This window comes from Schistocerca piceifrons, chromosome 2 (assembly GCF_021461385.2).
Source record: "Schistocerca piceifrons isolate TAMUIC-IGC-003096 chromosome 2, iqSchPice1.1, whole genome shotgun sequence".
In the NCBI taxonomy this organism is placed as follows: Eukaryota; Metazoa; Arthropoda; class Insecta; order Orthoptera; family Acrididae; genus Schistocerca; species Schistocerca piceifrons.
In genome coordinates, this window is record NC_060139.1 from 888,916,102 (window position 1) to 888,935,464 (window position 19,363).

At 38.5% G+C, this 19,363-nt stretch overlaps 1 protein-coding gene across 2 annotated transcripts in view; it reads right to left on the reverse strand.

Annotated features, from left to right (window-relative positions):
* LOC124777187 (Down syndrome cell adhesion molecule-like protein 1 homolog) overlaps positions 1–17,528 on the reverse strand; it is a 182,000-nt gene extending 164,472 nt beyond the window's left edge. For both annotated transcript variants that reach the window (XM_047252502.1, XM_047252501.1), the window contains exons 1-3: positions 17,395–17,528; positions 12,636–12,791; positions 5,802–6,086 (exon numbers count right to left, since the gene is read on the reverse strand). In XM_047252502.1, coding sequence (XP_047108458.1) covers positions 5,802–6,086; positions 12,636–12,791; positions 17,395–17,458 — 505 coding nt within the window. In that variant the 5' untranslated portion in view covers positions 17,459–17,528. The remainder of the gene's footprint in view (positions 1–5,801; positions 6,087–12,635; positions 12,792–17,394) is intronic.
* Between the last annotated feature and the right edge of the window lie 1,835 nt (positions 17,529–19,363).

Consider the following 19,363-nt stretch of genomic DNA (forward strand, 5'->3'; position numbering starts at 1 on the left):
TTAGGATCTTGTAGCCTTCCTGCCAATTTGCAAAAGAGTTTGTCATTCCAAGTTTTTCATTCATGGGACAGTGCTAATATTTTTGGCCTTGATTTGTTTGGCTTGCTTACTGTAGACAATGTGCTAGCAGTTACTTCATGTGACTCTAGAGACAGTGTTGTTCAGTTGTGTGATGAATTTAAAGATTTTTTTGTTGAGGGGTTAGGTAAAGCTACCATTTTTGTTGCTCCTGCGATAATCAAAGACAATGCACAGCCTGACTTTTGCAAAGCTTGTGTGGTACCACACGCACTCTGTGAACATGTTGCAAAAGAATTGGCACAGTGGCAGGAAAAATGTGTCTTTGCAGCCATCACAGCCAGTTTGTTGGCATCTCAATCAGTTCTCTTGAAGAAACCTTCAGGGAAATTGAGAATCTGCACAGACTTTAAGACAACAGTGAAACCTCAGACAGTAGTTGAGTCCTTCCCACTGCCATGATGTGATGAGCTTATGGAGCGCTTAGGAGCCAGTTGCTACTTGTCCAAGATCAATTTGTGTGATGTGTACCTACAGATTCCATTAGGTTAACAGTAACAGGAAGTGTCTGTGGTTAATACACACATGGAACTCTACAAATTTCTTCATTTTCCTTTTGTAGTGCATCAGCACCAGTGATCTTTTAGCACTATCTGGAACAATTAGCTGCATCTGTGTCTTCATGTATAAAATACTTGGAAGATGTAATGGTATCAGGCCACACACCAGGAGAGCACCTCAGTAATTTGCTTACCCTGTTCAAAGTGTTGTCAGAGGCAGGCCTCAAATCTAATGAAGACTAGTGTGTGTTCTTCCAGACAGAACTTGAGTACTTATGTCTTATGATCAATCCCCAACATATTCATCTGATGCAGCCACACTTGCAGGCTGTTCGTGATCTCAAACCTCCAAGAAATCTCTCTGAACTACAATCAGTACTAGGGAGCTGACCTACTACATTCACTTCATTCCTAATGCAGCTCAAATCACAGTGCCCTTACATTGCTTTCAGTGCAAGCATGTACCTTTTGCGTTGCCTCCAAACTTCTCAACAAGGCTCAGTCCGATTATTCATATAGAGAAAAGGAGGCTATTGCAATCATTTATGGAGTGACTAAATTTCACCAGTGCCTGCGTGGAACAAAATTCTACTTAGTCACTGAGCACAGACTACTGCAGTCACTTTTCAATCTGGACAAATCTATTCCAAACCACACTGCACAAAAATTGCAGTAATTGGCTCTTATTCTCTTGCAATATCAGTACAGGCCCATGTCCAAGCATGCCAATTCAAATGCGCTCTTGCATCTTTCTGTCGGACCAGATGTACACTTTGAAACATCAGAAGCATGATGTTGTCACATCGATGCATAGCAGTTTGATGCTCTGGACCAGTTCCCCTAGATCACCAGAATGTCACCCAGGCAACAGCGGAGGACCCAGACTTGCAGATTTTGTTGTGCCATGTCCACACGGGTAGGCCTCACTCAGTGAAACAAATAATTAGCCCAGTGATCTGTTGATACTTTGGACATCGGCATGACTTGTCAGTCTTACAAGGTACTATTTTGATATGTACTGCATCAGAACAATCACATGTGGTGAACCCAAAGACTCTCCAGAGACATGAGCTCAGCTTCCTGCACCAAGGTTACTGGGGCAAGGTCTGCATGAAACAATTAGCTCACAAACATTGCACTTGGTTTGCCATGGATGCTCAAATAGAATAGATGACAGCATAGTGCCATGCTTGTGTGGAGCAGCAGGCAGCTCCTCTTCGACAATTTTTTGATTGGACAAAACCGGAAGTGTCTTCGCAGCATGTTCATTTGGACTTTGCTGGACCATAGTGGAACTTTCATTGGCTGATTGTCATCAATACACATAGCAAGTATCCTTTTGTCGTGCCCATGAATTCAATACTGAAATGTTGCACACTCCAGTCTCTGTAGTCCATATTTTGTATTGGAAGTCTTCCAGAGTTGCTAGTGACTGACAATTGACCTTGATTTGTGTTGGCAGAATCTGAGGACATTTGTGCAACCAATGGTATTTGTCACATCATCAGTGTGCATTTTCACCTGCACTCAAACGGAGAATCAGAACACTTCATGAGCACTTTCAAATAGCAGATGGACTAGCTATGCACCACCACACATGGGAATGAGCTTTGCTGGTCTTCCGCTTGTTTTATCACTCCCAGACCTGCAATGGTCCTTCGCCAGTGGAGTTGCTCCATGGTTGTTGTCACCACACACTGATTCATCTGCTGCACCCATCTTAGCAGCCAGTGCCTAGTCAACCACTCAGGCAATGCATAAAGCTAATCAACAATTTCTTTCAGATTGTATGGCAGATGGAAGAGCTGGCAACTTGACAGTATTATAAAATCATTGTACAGAGTCCAGGAGGTTTGTGTTGCAGCATTGGAACCAACTTCTGCATTCTAATTTGTGTGATCCTGACACCAAGTCTTTGTTTACAGATTCATTGTGTGCCTGGATGATGCAGCGTGCCCTCCATCCAGCGACATGGAGGTCTGGTGTCGGCACTATCAAGTCCTGAACACATGGACCTGGACCCGATGCCCCAGTCAGTCCATGGTCCACTACATACTGTAGCCTGCTAATGGGCTGCCATTCCACCTCACGATGCCATTGTGAGTCAATGTCATGAAGTTTGTGCTCCATTGGCAGTTGGAAGAATATGCCTTCCACCTCATTTTTCAGTTGCAAGTGAATGATGGGACACAAGCAGGGACATGGCACCAGCTACAGACTCGGCTCCAGTTTCCTCATCACTTACTGCATATCCACACCTCACCCCGTCTTTCCCCGCTCATAGCAGCAACTGACACTACATGATGATGATGGTGAGGTTTCGGGGGGGGGGGGGGGAGGAGGGGGGAGGAGGGGGGAGGATCATTGTGCCCTCACCAATGGATGCAACTGGAGCTGGTGCACTGAGACAGTTCCTGACTGGTGCCATGGGCAACAGTTCAAAGTTTGCCATTAACCAAAAGCATGGCCAGATCAGCTATGTCTGTGCTGCTGGACTTCTGCACTGTGATAAGCAGTAACCACAGCCAGCAATGGATGGTTCATATTCAATGTTTGCTTATGGCAGGTCTAGTATTGAAGATTTCAGCTTTTTGGGTTGCTGCTCGTAGATACAGTTTATAGTGGAGGTCAAACTGTGAGACTTAGTCTACAAGTGGAGTTGTCTATGGCCTTTGCATTAGGACAAGCGTTTAGCACAGTGAATGAGAGTATGGTGCCCAGGATGGACAAAGACTTGTTGACATTATATTCAGTAATGCATGCCTCTACAGGCCATTGCTTACTTGTATCTGTCTACAAGCACATCAAACAAGTTACTTTACAACTTAAGTTCAGTATAGTACTGCAATAACATTTATATTTGTATGTCACTCATTTTTGCATGGTCACAGTTCCTCTGTCCACCTCAGAGTATGTGAATCTAATATGGCATGTGCAAGCTGTTCTATCTAGATACACCTCATAACATGTAATGGTGAACAGCCTACAGACTGGACTACATTTGTTCTAGTTCCTTGGCACAAAAAAGGATCAGTTAGGGATTGGTCCAACTATCATACCATAGTATTAATATAGCATACTAACAAAGACCTCCTGTATGTAATGACTCAATGCCTAAATTACTGCAGTCTCGGATTTCTGCAGAACAATCAGGTTTTGTGACAGGGGCAGATACTGGAAAGGCAGTCACGAATTTAAGGAAGATAACTGCAAAATGCCATGAGTTGTGTGCCCCTGCCTTCTTTGTTTCCTAGATTATAAAAAAAGCATTTAATAGTGAAATGTGGGACAAGTTCTGGCATGAGCTCAATGAGTTTGTGGTTCCAAAACAACTAGTATCATTGCTAAAAGGTCTTTGTAACAGCTGTACTGCTGCAATAAAGGTGGGTTGAGTCAGACAAGGTTGTATACTGTCATCTTTGCTCTATAACATATATCCAGAGCATGACATCAGGGATGCACTGGATGACTGGGATGGTGGAATTTCAATTTGTGGCAAGAAAATCAACAACTTACACTTTGCAGGTGATACTGCCCTCATTGCAGGAAGTGAGGAAGAACTTAGTGATCTCGTCTCCAGAGAGAAGAACATTAGTTTAAGTTTTGGTATAGACATAAACATGACACCCAGCAATGGGTAAATCAACTGATAATGGTATTGCCTTTTTGGATGTGACTGAGAAAACCTATGTCAAACGAGACAGTATAGATATCATCTCCACATGATAAATTTGGCTTCTAGGTGTCCATTACAAACAACAGTACAACCTCCTTGGCACCATGCTGCAAACTGGGCAAAGGAGTGCCATGGTGCAAGTTAAGTAAGGGAACATCTGAAATGGAACATGGATCAATGGAACCAAGTTTTCTTCTTCAACAAATGCAGGATTTGTCTGATGCCTTGTGATGATATTAGAAGACTCAGGAGGTGGCCAGGTACCAAGGTACTCATGTTACCAGACCCTCAGACATGCTGTCTCATTGGTTCTACAGAGTGTTGGCTCACTCTTTTTTGGGTTGATATCATTATGTCAGACACCTCTCACTAATATCAAGGGTAATTTGAGGGCTGTGTAGTAGTATGATTCATTGTTCAAGATGGTAATGTATGAGGACGCCATGCCCATATCATGAACAGCTCTCTCCAGGAGGCAGAAATCAAGAAAATGGAAAGGTCTGCAGTGTCTACAGACATAAATCCAATTGAGCATGTTAGGAATGAGGTGAAATTCGCAGTATGTGATTGCAAGAGCCCACTTAACACAAGAGCCCACTTAACACCTAGGATGAGCTTATGAGGGCCACTGTTGAAGAGTGGAGCAGGCTTGAGGAGCAACATCTTGATCATTTTGTGGACTGCATATCCACAGAGACCCAAAATATCACAATGTGTGGGGTGGAACAGTATGACATCAAACATTAACCAGCAGCATATTTAGATTTCACTGATGTGCAAAGAAATGCACTTTCAAAGAGGCTGCCTCTACTTTGGTTATTGTTTAGCTTTCATTTCACCAAAAATGGTAGCTAATAAGGAAGGAAATTATGATTAACTAACTCATTGACCTAAAAAGCTTTCAGAGTTTTCACATAAAAAACTGGAGGCATTATTTTTTGTCGTGTCTTCATATATTAACTGCATAAAAAGAATATCACTAACCAGGAGGCATAGATATGTTATTTATTTCATATTTCTGACATATTACTATAGTGGACAATTGGACCTTCCAAAAAATTAAACCTTAGTGTAACAGTATAAATTTTAAGAAGTATCTGTTGAAGGAAGCTAGAAACATGAACAGTAGTGGTGGACATTCAAAAGATTTTGGCGAGAAAAAGTATATGTTTTGGTTCAGTGTAGTATGGCTCACCTTATCACAGTATTTTTGAAATGAGCAAAATTTGCTTCTTGTGCTTCTGTATGATGATTTACCTCTATAACTATTGGTAAATTTGCTTATCTTAATCACTATTACTATTTACTTCTTCAATTGTTAAGCTATCCTAAATTCAATCAAGAATAAACGAAACCAACACACACACACACACACACACACACACACACACACACACAGAAAAAAGGTCATTCTGAAAGCTCTTCTTCTCTTTATTCCAAAATAATTTGTAATTTTCACCAGAACTTCCTGTACATTAATAAATTAATTCCATATTTTCATGTATAAAAATCAGTTAATGAATAAGAACATTGTGAAATTTCATTACCATTAACTATAAGCTGTGTCGTATGGCTTGTATTGGCAACAGCATTTCCTGCAATGCATGTGTAATTTCCTCTATGCTCCTCTGTAACTTTATTGATTGTCAATGTGCTTGAGTATTCATCAATGGTTCGTTCAGCAACTGACAGTCTATAGGGAATGATTTTGCCATCCTTTAGCCATTGTAGTGATATAGGAAAGTCTCCTTTGACAACAACACAATGGAGGTGCACTCTCATTCCTTTCTGTACATCTTTTTTCGTGTATAGACGATCAATGACAGGTGCCTCTAAAACAACATGGAAACAGAAAATAAAAAGGCATTTATTCTGAAAATAGCCTAGTTACAAATAAAAACAATAAATGATAATACAGAGAAACTACCATAACTGGTCACTATAAATAATTGACATTTAATGAAGTTATATGTGCCCTAATTTCATTAGAATATGGTAACTAAGCAATGAAAGATCTAACTGATGAAAATTCAAAAATTTAATAATGAGACAGAGAGAATGCTGTAGAAGGAATTAACAATCTGGTATTCTGTTTTCACCAACACAGTTCCAGGTATGTTTGGGAATAAGGTGACAGTAAAAATAAAATTTTTTTTCCAAAATGTCTGTCTTAAATTATTAAGTAACCATATGCATAAAAGGCTGAGGTGCCAACAGCACATGCACAAGTTAAATAAAAACACCCAACTCAGCTCTACTTGCTTTGCACTTAGAAAATCTCCCTCGCTGTGTCCACCAGCAGACTTGATTGCTAGCTTAGTAGCAGGCAAAACAATGCTATGACATGATATTTTGTGGCAATGCAGTTAATTTAAAAAAAAGTATTTATTATGCAAGCAGTAAAAATATTTTGTGTAGTTGGTATCTCCAAATAGTTAATATTAAGAATGAATTTAGGATGATCTGCGAAATTAAGAATAGCAACAACAGAAGAAAAAATAATCTCCATACAATCCATGCTTAGGATTCAGACTGGAGATTTGTATACAGAAAGTAAAATCTGTACTGTAATATGTAGGTGGTAGACATCGGACGTGGAATTGGAAATCTCAGTGCATTTAAAAACAAAGTAAGTGTAGGCCTACTTTACTAGACACTCCTACATTGTCCAGTCACAGAATGTGACCTCATGCCAAATGCCTGAACAACCACCTTTTGCAGCACAGAGCACTGCAAGACATGCAGGAAGAGATCAGTGAGTTTCTGGAAGATACCGACTTTAACATGTAGCTGGTAGACATAGACATTGAATTGGAAACCTCAGCACATTCAAAAACAAAGTAAGAGTAGGCCTACTTTACTAGCCACTCATACACTGACCAGTCACATAATGTGACCACATTTCAAACGTCTGAACAACCACCTTTTGCAGCACAGAGCACTGCAAGATATGCAGAACAGAGTCAGTGAGGTTCTGCAAGAGGTACCAACTGGGATGTGGAGCCATGCTGACTCCAGTACCGTGGCTTGTTGTGCTAGATTTCTCAGCTGAGGCTCCATGATGTGAACAGCCTGATAGAGGTGATCCCACAGATTTTCAATTGGGTTTAAATATTGGGAGTTTGGTGGTCAGGGAGTATGGTAAACTTATCCTGGTGCTTTTCAAACCATGCATATACTCTGCGAGCTGTGTGAGATGTTCTGTTGTCCTGCCATCATGCCAAGGAAAACCAAACTGCAAGTAGGGGTGGACATGTTCCCCAAGGACAGATGCATCCTTATGTTTATCCACTGTTCCTCCCAGAATGATGAGATCACCCAGGGGATGCCACAAAAACATTACCCAGACCATAATGCTCCCTTACCTCACCTGGGTCCTTTTGATGATAGTTGCAGGGTGTTGGCTTTTAACTTTCCTTGCATAGAGACAACTGACAGTGTTCTCTGAGATTAGTTGAGTTAATTAAATCCTTAGTATAGAGTAAAACAGGAGGTGAATAGTGTAAGAGAGACAGCAGTGGCTTTTTTTAGAGCAGCTGCTTTCCTGATAATATATACATAATGTAACATAGAAGTAATTCACACAGTTATCACGAGAGCAGATTTTTATTAGTAATTACTGGTTGTTAGTCTGCATAACAGAAGCAACTTTAAGTGACTGCTGTAACTGTTAATGTATAGCATGATTGTTTAACTCTTTCCAAGTCACTCATGGCCCTTCTTCACAATAAGATTTATGGAACAAAATGTTTGAAATAATGAATAATAATCCATACCTAGAATGGGCTCTCACAAAAAGTAGCATATCCAATCCAATATGCCCATATACTGACCATAAAAAGGAGCCTGTTTCTGCTGAAAGATCAGCGATTTGAAAAACTGGTATGAAAGAATAGCAGAAACCAACTATACTTTGGGACCATTTGGACCAGTATGACCTACATGAGAACATCCGGTGAGCTGCAGCTGTACTCTTTCTGCGCAACACCCCAGATGCCATTTTCAGCAAAACAATGCATGGCCACACGTTGCTGCATGAACACATGCCTTCTGTTGTCACAGGATGTCAGCTTTTTGTCCTGGCCTGCCAGATTACCAGACTTGTTGCCAGTCAAAAATGAGTGGAATATGGTGAAATAACCGGTGCAGTGTTGTGACTTGATGTCAACCACCAAAGAAGAACTTTGGAGGCGGGTGAGTGTAACATGGATGGCTATACCACCTTATATGTGTCGATACCATCATACAAGGATCAAGTTATCAGGGCCGATAGCGGATCCTGTGCCTACTAGGCAACAGAATTTATGCTGAACTAAGTGTACTGAAGTGCTTATCATTTCTGCAGAACATACTAATGTACATGTTCTGTGAATATGAACGTTCTGTCTCTAGTTTTTCAAGGTGTTCTATTTTTTTTGAACATGAGTGTACAAAGTGGATATGTGACTTCACTTCAGTGTAAGCAGCATCAATATGGAGTGTGATCATGCTAAAAATGCATCATAATTAAGAATTTTTTAAGCTGTTAATGATGTTAACCTCTGTCTTCTATCAGAGATGAACAGTTTTCTTTTAGAATGTTGCTCTTAGCATTGCAAATATGTGGAAAAATACAGCTCACAGTAACACTTATAATTTACTTTGATATTTTTTCACAATGTAAGTCATGTGTGGATGACTGATATTACTTTACATGATGAAAGTGTCATCTAGAAAAGAAGTGCACAGGGATGTAACTGACAGAATGTTGATACAGTACTAAGGTTGCAAATGCATAACAGTGTATATCAATCATTGATGTACGAGGGACTGGTGGAAAAAAGTAAGTAAATTGTTTATTGTTTCAAAAGTAATCACCATAACTGTTAATACATTTACCCAATGTGAAACAAGATGGTCAGTGCCTTAATGGAAAACTGTTTGCAGTTGCCTACCAAACCACGATTGTGCCCAGGTGTGCAGCTCTTCATCTTAAGCAAATCGTTGGGTATGAATGCCTTTCTTCAGGGCTCCAAAATATGGAAATCACATGGGGAGAGGTTGGGACTGTATCAAGGATCAACACTTCTGCAACATAGTCGAAACAACCTTGGCAACATGTGAGCCCACCTGTGATTTCCATAGTTTTGGATCCATGAAGAAACATATTCATGACAGTTGATTTGCTTCAGATGAAAAGGTACAATCCTGGTTCTGTAGACAACTAGAAAAATTTTTCTATGAGAGGACTGACTGACTTGTCTCACAATGGGATAAATATATTAACTGTTATGGCAATTACTTACGAAATAGCAAACAGCTTACTTACTTTTTCCATCTGTCGCATTTTTATTAGACTGTCCCTTACATATTCCAGTTGGTGATTGTATTTGAGGCTTTAAATGACAGATCTATATACTATAACCTATATACTTGAATAAGAAAAAGAGAAATCGTCAACTACATGGTTATTGCCATCAAAGCCAGACTCACTTTTAATCAGCATATGGCTCTCTATTGCACTGCATCTAATAAATGACACCTCAGTACCACTTAAATGAGTTGCTGATATTTTGTGTCTTATTTCTAACTCATGGAAACCAGTAATTTCAAATTCACTTAGTTACTATATCTATGATCTAATGTCGACAATTAGTTAAAGAATCTTGGTGTAATTCCTTAATATCATCCCCGTTTTTTATTCTCTGCTTGGGGTCTTACTGAAAAGTGATACTGTGAAGACATCCAGGAAGTGCACAACTTCTCCCTATCAGTTATTTATTTATTTGTCCATACAAATCTCTTTTTCAGTACATATATTGTACACAGGATATTGGACAGAAAACCTTTTTAGCTATTGGTTTTTCAAATGTCAAACATACATTACCTAAATTTTTATAACAAATTGGATCTATACAGTTAATAATTACAAATTTTTAAAAATACTATATATTTATAACTTATTGCTACAATTAAAGATACAAATTACATTTCTTCTTGCATAAGATACTGTGAGATTGAACAGAAGCAATTTTTCAGAAGGTAGGTTGTCACAGACTTTTTAAAGCTTGTAGTTCATGAAGAGATTTTATATGTCTTGGTAATCTGTTGTAAACTTTTGTTCTTCCATGATATAACACCTTTTTGGCATAATGTGGTGTTACAATGAGTAACATGTATGTCACTGTTTGATCTGGTACTGTAATCATGGACACTTTTGTTTTGACGAAAAAGGTTTTCTTTTCTCAGTATGCTTTTTTTTTAAATGCATGACTACTTCCAGTATACAAATGTAGGGAAGGGGTAAGATCTTTAGATCTTTAAAGAAAGGTTTGCATGGTTTTCTGCTGCTCACTTATTTCATTATTCTTATAATTGCCTTTTGTTTCCTGAAAACTGTTATGGCCTGGTGTACATTTCCCCAGAAAATGATACCGCACTTCAGTAATGAATATACATGAGCAAAGTATACAGCACAAACTGTTTCTGCACTAGTATTGTTGCAAAGAATTCTTACTACATAGTTAATTTTTGCTAGTTTTGAATTTAGGGATGAGCTATGAGTGCTCCATTTAAGATTTTCCTGGATATGACTACTAAGAAATTTAGCTTCATTGACAGCAATAATGTTTTGGTTATCTATACATATTATGGGTTGTGCCACATTTTTATTTTGATCAGTGTGGAAATTCATGAGTATCGTTTTTTGGCGAATAACTATTAGCCTGTTTCTGGTAAACCATTCAGACTCTCCTTTTGTAATATGTTTTGCAGATGCAGTAAGATTTTCTTCTTTATTCCCTTCAATGAACAGACTGGTGTTAAATGCAAACAGTACTGTTTCAAAATCCCTAACTTGTGATGGGAAATAATTAATGTTCACAAAAAAAGAAAGGGACCTAAAATGGAGCCTTGTGGAACACCATGACTTAGTCCACATTGTTCTGAAAGGTGTACCTGGAGTTCATTTCCTCCCATGTACTTAATTTCAGTTACCTGAGAGCGATATTCCAAATATGATTTAATCCACTGATTTGGCACACCTCTTACACCACACCATTCAAGCTTCCTCAGGAGTACAGAATGATCAATCATATCAAAAGCTTTTGTTAGGTCCAAGAATAAACCTGAGATATTTCTTTGGTTGTCCACTGCATTTATGACATGTTTTATGAGATTGAAAGTGGCTGTTTCAATTGATCGCTGTGGTCTGAAGCCATGTTGACATCCAGAAATAATATTATTCTTGTCAAAGAATGTAGTTAGTTGTGAAAGGAACATTTTTTCAATAAGTTTCAAAATCCCTGACTATTGAGTCACAGGCCTATAGTTACTCATACATTGTGAGATCACCTTTTTTATATAAGGGTATTACTTTCGCCACTTTCAGTTGCTGAGGAAAGACACCACATTCTGTTTTATGAAGCAGAGGCATCTGTATTGTTCAAATAACTCCTAAGGGTTTCTTTGTGGGTTCAGTACAAACTATTACAGTCCACTCAACAAGAAAATATTCTTTGTGACACTGGACATCAAATTAGCCTTTTCCTTATGGCAGTAAGGAATGTCTGCTGCTCAGCCATGGAAGTATACCATGATAAACAAGATTATTATAAGGACTGACAGCAGGTAATATGGCTCTCTTGTATTATCCTTGATCAGAACTAACATTTGGTATCTCTGTGAGTATGTTATTAATGATCCACTAGAATTGTAATAATTTCATTTTCTGGACATGCAAAATAAATAAATAAGATTAACTAGCATTTGTTCAGTTAGAATAAGTTGTGGATCTCATTTATGAAAACGTATTTTATCATACAGCTTATATGTATAGTGGCATCCATAGCTTTATATCTTTTTTGAGATACAACAACTGGTTATTCATAGTATTCTTAAAATCATTACTTTGTTGAATTTTTATCTGAAGCTAAAGCCACAGAATGTGATTAATTAAAATAATGATAACTAGTGCCATGAAATGATGGAGTAGGTCATAATTGTGTGTGTGGTGCATTTAGTTTCTGTTCTTTATATTCTGATTCCAGTTTCACATTAATTACAAATTTTACAACTGTCAAAGGGCACTATTGTCACTAGCATATATAAAGAAATTTTGTTAATTAACATTAATGATAAATATGATCGTAAGCATTGATTAAAATTACATTACATAAAGTGGACACATTACTTTTTTAATAGGAAATACAGGGTGCTGAGACTTGGTTAAAACACAGTTCAGATCTATCAGACTGCTTATTTTTCTACGTACCTTATTTTCACAAACACGTTTTTCTCAAAAATGCATGACTGTACTCTGTGACCCTTAAGATTCTCAGCATCTCATATATTTGTGACTGCATCACAGAAAAGCTCTTTGTGATAGTTTTGATATGACTTACCCATTACTTGTACCATTAATTTGCTTCTTGAAGTAAGTCCATCAGGATTGGATGCTACACATAAGTATCCACCTTCATCTTCCTTCTTTGCATCTCGAATTACTAGAGTACCGTTTGGGAAAACCAGTTGTCTATGGTTCTGTGGCAGAAATTTACCTAAATAAAAAGGAGATCAAAAGGCTAAAAGAAATTCATAGGAACAGATGTAAAATACACCACAAATTTTCTCAAAAGCACAATGTTAATTTTATGTTCTGTTCATGAATTACTCAGTCCAAGGTAAACTTCCAAACACATTCTTAGTAGATACTCATCAATGAAAAGAAAACCGTTGGAAATATTGCAGTAACTGTATAAATACCTACTCTCTGATTAATGGGAACAGTTTTCCTCACCAGATATTGCTGATTAGCAACCACCAATTTACTACAAAATATGTGATAGGCCTATACAATACTCATCAGCTTCCTAAAACTGTCAAAAATGCAGGGGAAGATTGGATAGTATCAGATACACAATTTTTTTCTGAAGGTTGTATAGGAACATCCCTTCCACTAAACAGTGCCGATACATTACTAAATAGAATTAAAAAACTATATGTACTAAGAATAGATGTTTATTGAATTTACAATATTTTTTGCATCCTTTGCATTTAAGTCATTTAAATTTTTGAAGGATTGAAACTGAAAAGCATTAACAAATAAGTTTTTTTGGAAAAGAGTTTTAATCGGAACATAAACACGTACTTGTCTGTCAACTCATGTAGTTTCCAGAGCTGTAGCAAGGTGATTCTGCACCAATGGTAGAACAGCCAAAGCTCCCGCAGCCGCCCCCATCACCCCCAGGAACGTGTGTAAAGCTTGCCTACAAGGCATGGCTCTGAAGAAGAAGACTGGCCACTCCCACCTATGTCCACATCAAGGTGCATAGTCAGAGGAACGACTGGTGAACACCTCCATATTGACGATGGCCAGTGATTTTGTCACAACCACCTCCATGCAAGAGGTGACAGGAGACATTATAGTGTGTTCAAAAGCATGGCAGGACAAAAATGCAAGAAGACCAGCTAGATGACCTCTCTCAGGGGAAAATGCACCACTCGACAAATGAAGAGATCACTGCAACTGGTTGATATAGTAGTAATGCTGTAACAAAGTCTCACACCTTGCCAAGATGCTCCCGCAGACGTCTGAGGCCATGATGAGGGCTGCTCAAGCAGTCGTTCTGGCTGTCTCGCAGCTGGCACCATAAATGTGCATTTGATGTGGTCCACTCCCAGAGTAGAGAACATAGTACAGCATAATGACCTAGATGTGCTATCAACTTGGCTGCCAGCAACAAGAAGTGAGAAAATGCAGACAACCATGATAGAGAAGTACATTTTCTACATTGCAGATTCTTGGAGGCAAAAAACCGTGGTTGAGCACAACCACTGAATGAGGCATCTCATGAAGAAGTCCCAACATGTTTGTATCATACACAATTTGGTGTTTTCCTTCTCAGTTGCATGATTAAAAGCTTTGACCCTGTTTATCAATTTTCAATTACTTTCATGTGAAATTTTCTAAAAGTTACCTAATTACAGGCGAATTTCTTCTTATGAAGTTAAACAGCATCTGATGTATAACATGTCAATATGAAATTAGATGATGATTTTAATATTTCTGCCTTCCCCCCCTCCCCCTCCCTCCCTCCTCCACCCATTCTGAGCTTTTCCAGTAGGAAGCTGCATTACTTGTGAATTATAGAGTTATGATGATGCATTATTAAAATTAAAAAAAAAATTAACAGACATTGAAAAGTTGCTGTCTAAGCCAATTTTAAACTTTTTTGTCACATAACATTGCTTTGTAACCTTGGTTGTATGTTGCACAGATAGTTTTCCTGTGTGTTGTACTTCCATTGTTGTCCCTTGGAATGAGAATTTGCATGGTGCGACAATAGCCTAAAAGTGCTGTCAGTTTTATTTCATGCCATAACCATTATCTTCACCTCATCCATTCCATATTCAAAAATAATACCTGTGATTATGAATGTGTGAGTTTATGCATTCACATCTGCTGGCGAGGGAAATAAAGACTTTCTTGTGCTCTCTGATACTGTAGTGCCTACCTTAACCTTCTCCATAGAGCCCTCATACAGTTGATTCTGTGAGAGTCAGAGCGGTTGCTCCTTTTCCCCTTCAAACTACTGCCTGTGAGACCCTTCCCCACTTCCATAAAAACCTTGCGTTCACAGTTACCAATGCTGGCTGGCTTGTTTGAATGGAATTCTGGGTTCTACTGCCAGACTAATAAGTATGAATGTTCCTTGGCAAATGGTTTAGTGCGATTTCTATTTTGGTTAGTGATGGCAGAGACTTGTCTTTTGTTAGTAAATTGCTTCATCAGTTTCACAAAATGTTTGGAAGTGTTTCATATTTTGAACTGCGGAGTTTTTCTATTAATTTTTGTGAGTGACTTTTAAACTTGAGTTCTTCCTTTGTTCATATCAATACTGACCATGTGTCACCAGCACTAGAGTTTTTTTAGCTGATAATCTTTCCTCATTTGTTTAAAAGTAGTGTTTTCTGCAGTCTGTGAAACTCCTTGATGCTGATATAAATTAATTTTTTTGCAAATATAAGCAGACTTTCAGCTTTCAACTCATAGTCTTGATGTGTATTTATCTGAATTTGGAGGCAGAATTTGAAGTTGTTTCTACATAGGAACCTTTGTGTAACTGCCATGTGTAAACGAAATAATGATGTGAGCATACACTTTAGGAGTACTACTGATTGAAATACATGATTGTATGCCGAATGAGTTCCAATGAGCATAAAATTTGTCAAATATAATGGTAGTTACGAAATTTATTAATTTTGGGGTGAAGGCTCTGACATTGACTTCAGTCACTCTGTAGTTAAGTTTGTTCCAAATGTGGGGTTGAATGGTAGTGAAAAAGCAGCTGTCTCTGTCAGTAACTATATTGTGTGTAATTATTTTAATGGCAGTGAAGGATTATTCTCCTCTTTGTATGATCTACCAGTTTTTACGTCCTTGCCTCTGAAGTCATTCATGATGGTTTTCTCCAGTAATTTTATTTAAACATTGTTGTCATGCATGTAAGTGACTATATAATTTTACCATTGGTTTGATGTCAGTTCATGTGTTTTATGTTTGTTGTTGGTCATTACGATAAACCACCAGTTTAGTGAGAGCTTCTTTACAAATAATGACCCTTGACATATATTCCCACGTCTTATAGTTGTTCCCCTGAAAGATAAAGAATTAAAGTCCTTTTACATTTAGAATAACTTTTAATCAAATTTAATGTGTGATGGATGTTTATATGATGTGCACTGTGTCCCCAAGTAGTCAATCCATTCCATAGGGACTTAACCTTTGCACAATAAAATATCTGGTTCCTGATAAAATTTGGAAATTGTCCCAAATGATCAATGTTGTATGCATGGTGGATAAGAGTGAGACAATTTTTTTTATATTACTTGCTGCCTTCTTTCATTACTCCAGGGCAAGTATCAAAGTCCACTACTTCATGGCAGCTAGTGAAACTATTCAAGCATAATAATGGGCAGTCTTCAGGGACTAAATACCCCTTTGGAATGAGGTCAGAGTTAAACAAAAGTAGTGCCCTTAGACTGCAGATATTAAACCAAATCCTCGATTTTTAGAATCTAAACAAAAGTATTGGTAGCCAGAATGATTTTCACTCTGGAGTGGAGTGTGACCTGATATGAAACTTCCTGGCAGATTGAAGCTGTGTGCCTGGACTGGGAATCAAACCCAGGACCTTTGCCTATCCAAGGCAAGTGCTTTACCAACTGAGCTACCTGAGGATTACTCACAATCTGTCCCCAAAGATTTACTTCTGCGTTTCTCATCTCCTGTCTTCCAAACTTCGCTGAAGATAGGACATTACAAAGAAAATCTGAGCCTGGTCGATTGTTTCCACAATGAATTTTCACTCTGTAGCACTGTGTGCACTGATATAAAACTTCTTGGCAGACTAGAAGTTGGTGGTGAGCCAAGGCTTGAACCCAGGCCCTTTTTAAAAGTAGTTGTATGCTTACAAAATTTCAGATTTTTATTCTTCCCATTCAGTTTAATAGCTAGAACATCTTTGTTGAAGGCAGAACAATACAACTGGTCTAGTTTCTTCAACTTTCACCAAACACTTTCAAAGGCTTATGTTAAATGTAAATAATTATTTCTTCTTTTAATATTTAGCACTGATATAAGATTCAGGAATTTATTTCTGTTACAGATAATTGTCTATGTAGTTCTTTTTTTCAAAAGCAAAAATAATCCACAGTGACGATCATTAGAGTTGGACTGATTTTCAAAGGCATTACCAAGCTCTTAAGGAAAGAAGAAAAAGTTATATTACTGGTACCTGTGTAAAATGAAGATTTATTGCAATGTATTAGATACTGGTTCCAGCTGGTATGCAGTGATCTCTCGTCTCATTTGTCTCAAAACTGATAGTGTGTTAATCTATAGAAATATCGGCGGTCCTCGAAGACGTTACTCGGCTACATTCCGTTCGCCGGGAGAAGCAAAAGTCTCAGAGCAACAGTACTAGATGGAGAGGCTAGAAAATTCGACAGCCCCCTTTTCTACTTGCTCCCTTCGCCACCGCGTCACGTTCCAGTCATCAGTTGGCACAAATCAGGCAGCCTTTGGTCACATAGCATGTTTTCTTCAACACCCGCACGTCAACCTTTCAGATCGCAAAAACTTCACTGTTTGAACGTTACCTGTGTAGATCTGTATGTATGTGGCAGGTGAGTGAACCAAGCGCACTGGTGCCATGTATACCATGTTTGTGATCCACGTTTCTTCGGTAGACGTTCAGTTCGGTAGCAGTCATTTATTTACGAAGCTACTTGGACAAAATGACAATGTCACAACAGCGGTGTGAGTTTGCCGTGGTGTGCTGCGTGCAGTGTTCCCTATATGGGGGGATCGCTAAATATGGGGTACCTGACAAGCACAACAGCGACTACAATTCACGTTTGGGGCTGGCGCATTTTTTGGGGTCTTCTTGGATGTTTTATGGAAAATTTGAAGATGTTTTGTTACTAAAACTCGCAAATTATACTCTTTATTCGGTACTACTGTAATACTTCTGCAGTAATGTAGAGAGGCATACGGAGAAAATATCTACACCAAATACCTCTCCTGCGATTGTGGGTTCTTACGTGCGGGAGTGTAAGAGGTGAGTAAACCTGACGCTATCAATCATCTTACATTCGAACAATAAATAGTAAGAGCTTTGCAGAGTAAATGAACATGATTCCTTCCTGTATCGCACCACCTGTAAGGCAAGAGCAACTTGCGCTGTGATCTCGTTCGCTCTAATCTAAAGAACAAAACAAATAAACAAGTTACAACAATGAATCTTGCTGACTGCGGTGTACTGATATGCAGTTTGCTTGCACTGTTGAGTTACGTTCAATTCAGCGTTTGATTCCACCCACGTGTGTGTGTGTGTGTGTGTGTGTGTGTGTGTGTGTGTGTGTGCACTTCGCTGGTGTTTCGCGATGGAATCTAATCCTAAATACGAAAAACATTACATACAGGTTTCGCAGTCCTATCCTCAATTTAAAGGGTGGTTACACACTTGAAAATGACACTACAAGAACGTACCGTACTTACTGTAACTTAGATATTGATGCACATTTAACAGACATTATGTTAAAACACAGCAAATTTTCGGATCCTTTTGAATGTTTTCGAAGTTTCCGTTTAAAAGCAACACTGAAAAAAAATGCCAATTAATTATCGGAAGCAGGAATCTGCATGTTCACTCCTGAACACAGTTCATTTCTTTCGTGTAATCACTTTTCAGAATTGTGTAAAAAACTATTTTCAGATACAAATGTGCGAGAAAACTCCAGTTACACAGAACTAAGTGCAGAGAAATTGTAGTAAACGAGTTAGCTTCACACTTTTCGGAAACGTTGCGTCAAGCTATTGGTGGTAACGGATTCAGCTTAATTTTAGACGAATCAACAAATGTATCCGTTACAAAATTACTTGGCGTTTGTATACGCTATTTCAGCGTCTTAATGCAAGAAATAGTGTGGCGTCCTTGGGTTTGGTGGGATCAGAATCTAGCACAGCTGAAGCCATTGTTAATCCAATAAAAGCTTTGTTGGCGTGTCATAAACTTAACCCAGAAAATATGATTGGGTTCGGGATTGACAGTGCTTCCGTAAACGAAGGAATAAACAATGTTTTATGGCTGAAATGAGATTTAAACTTAAAACCTAATTATGATTCGTTGTGTTTGTCCTTCACTCTCATGCAGCAGAAGAGACATTACCGAGAAATATCTACTTTTTGGTTCGAGAAACCTACAGCTGGTTTTCGCATTCTTCTAAGCGCCAAGCAGGGTACAGGGACATTTATAAAACATTAAATCACGGGGAGAAACCTTTGAAAATTCCAGCTGTGTATGAGACGCCATGGCTTGCTATTGAGCCGGTTGTTGCAAGAATATTATCACAGTGGGAAGAAATGAAACTTCACTTTCAGACTGTCAGATCTAAACAAAACAGCTACAAAGCAGAAATGCTGTACATGTATTGCGATCCTGTGAATAAGTCATGTTTGTGTTATTTAAAACCAGTAGTACAGGAAGTGCAAACGACAACCAAGGCTTTTGAAAATGCGAATGTTGACCCTACAAAATTACCTCTGTCTTTGACAAATTCCATACAG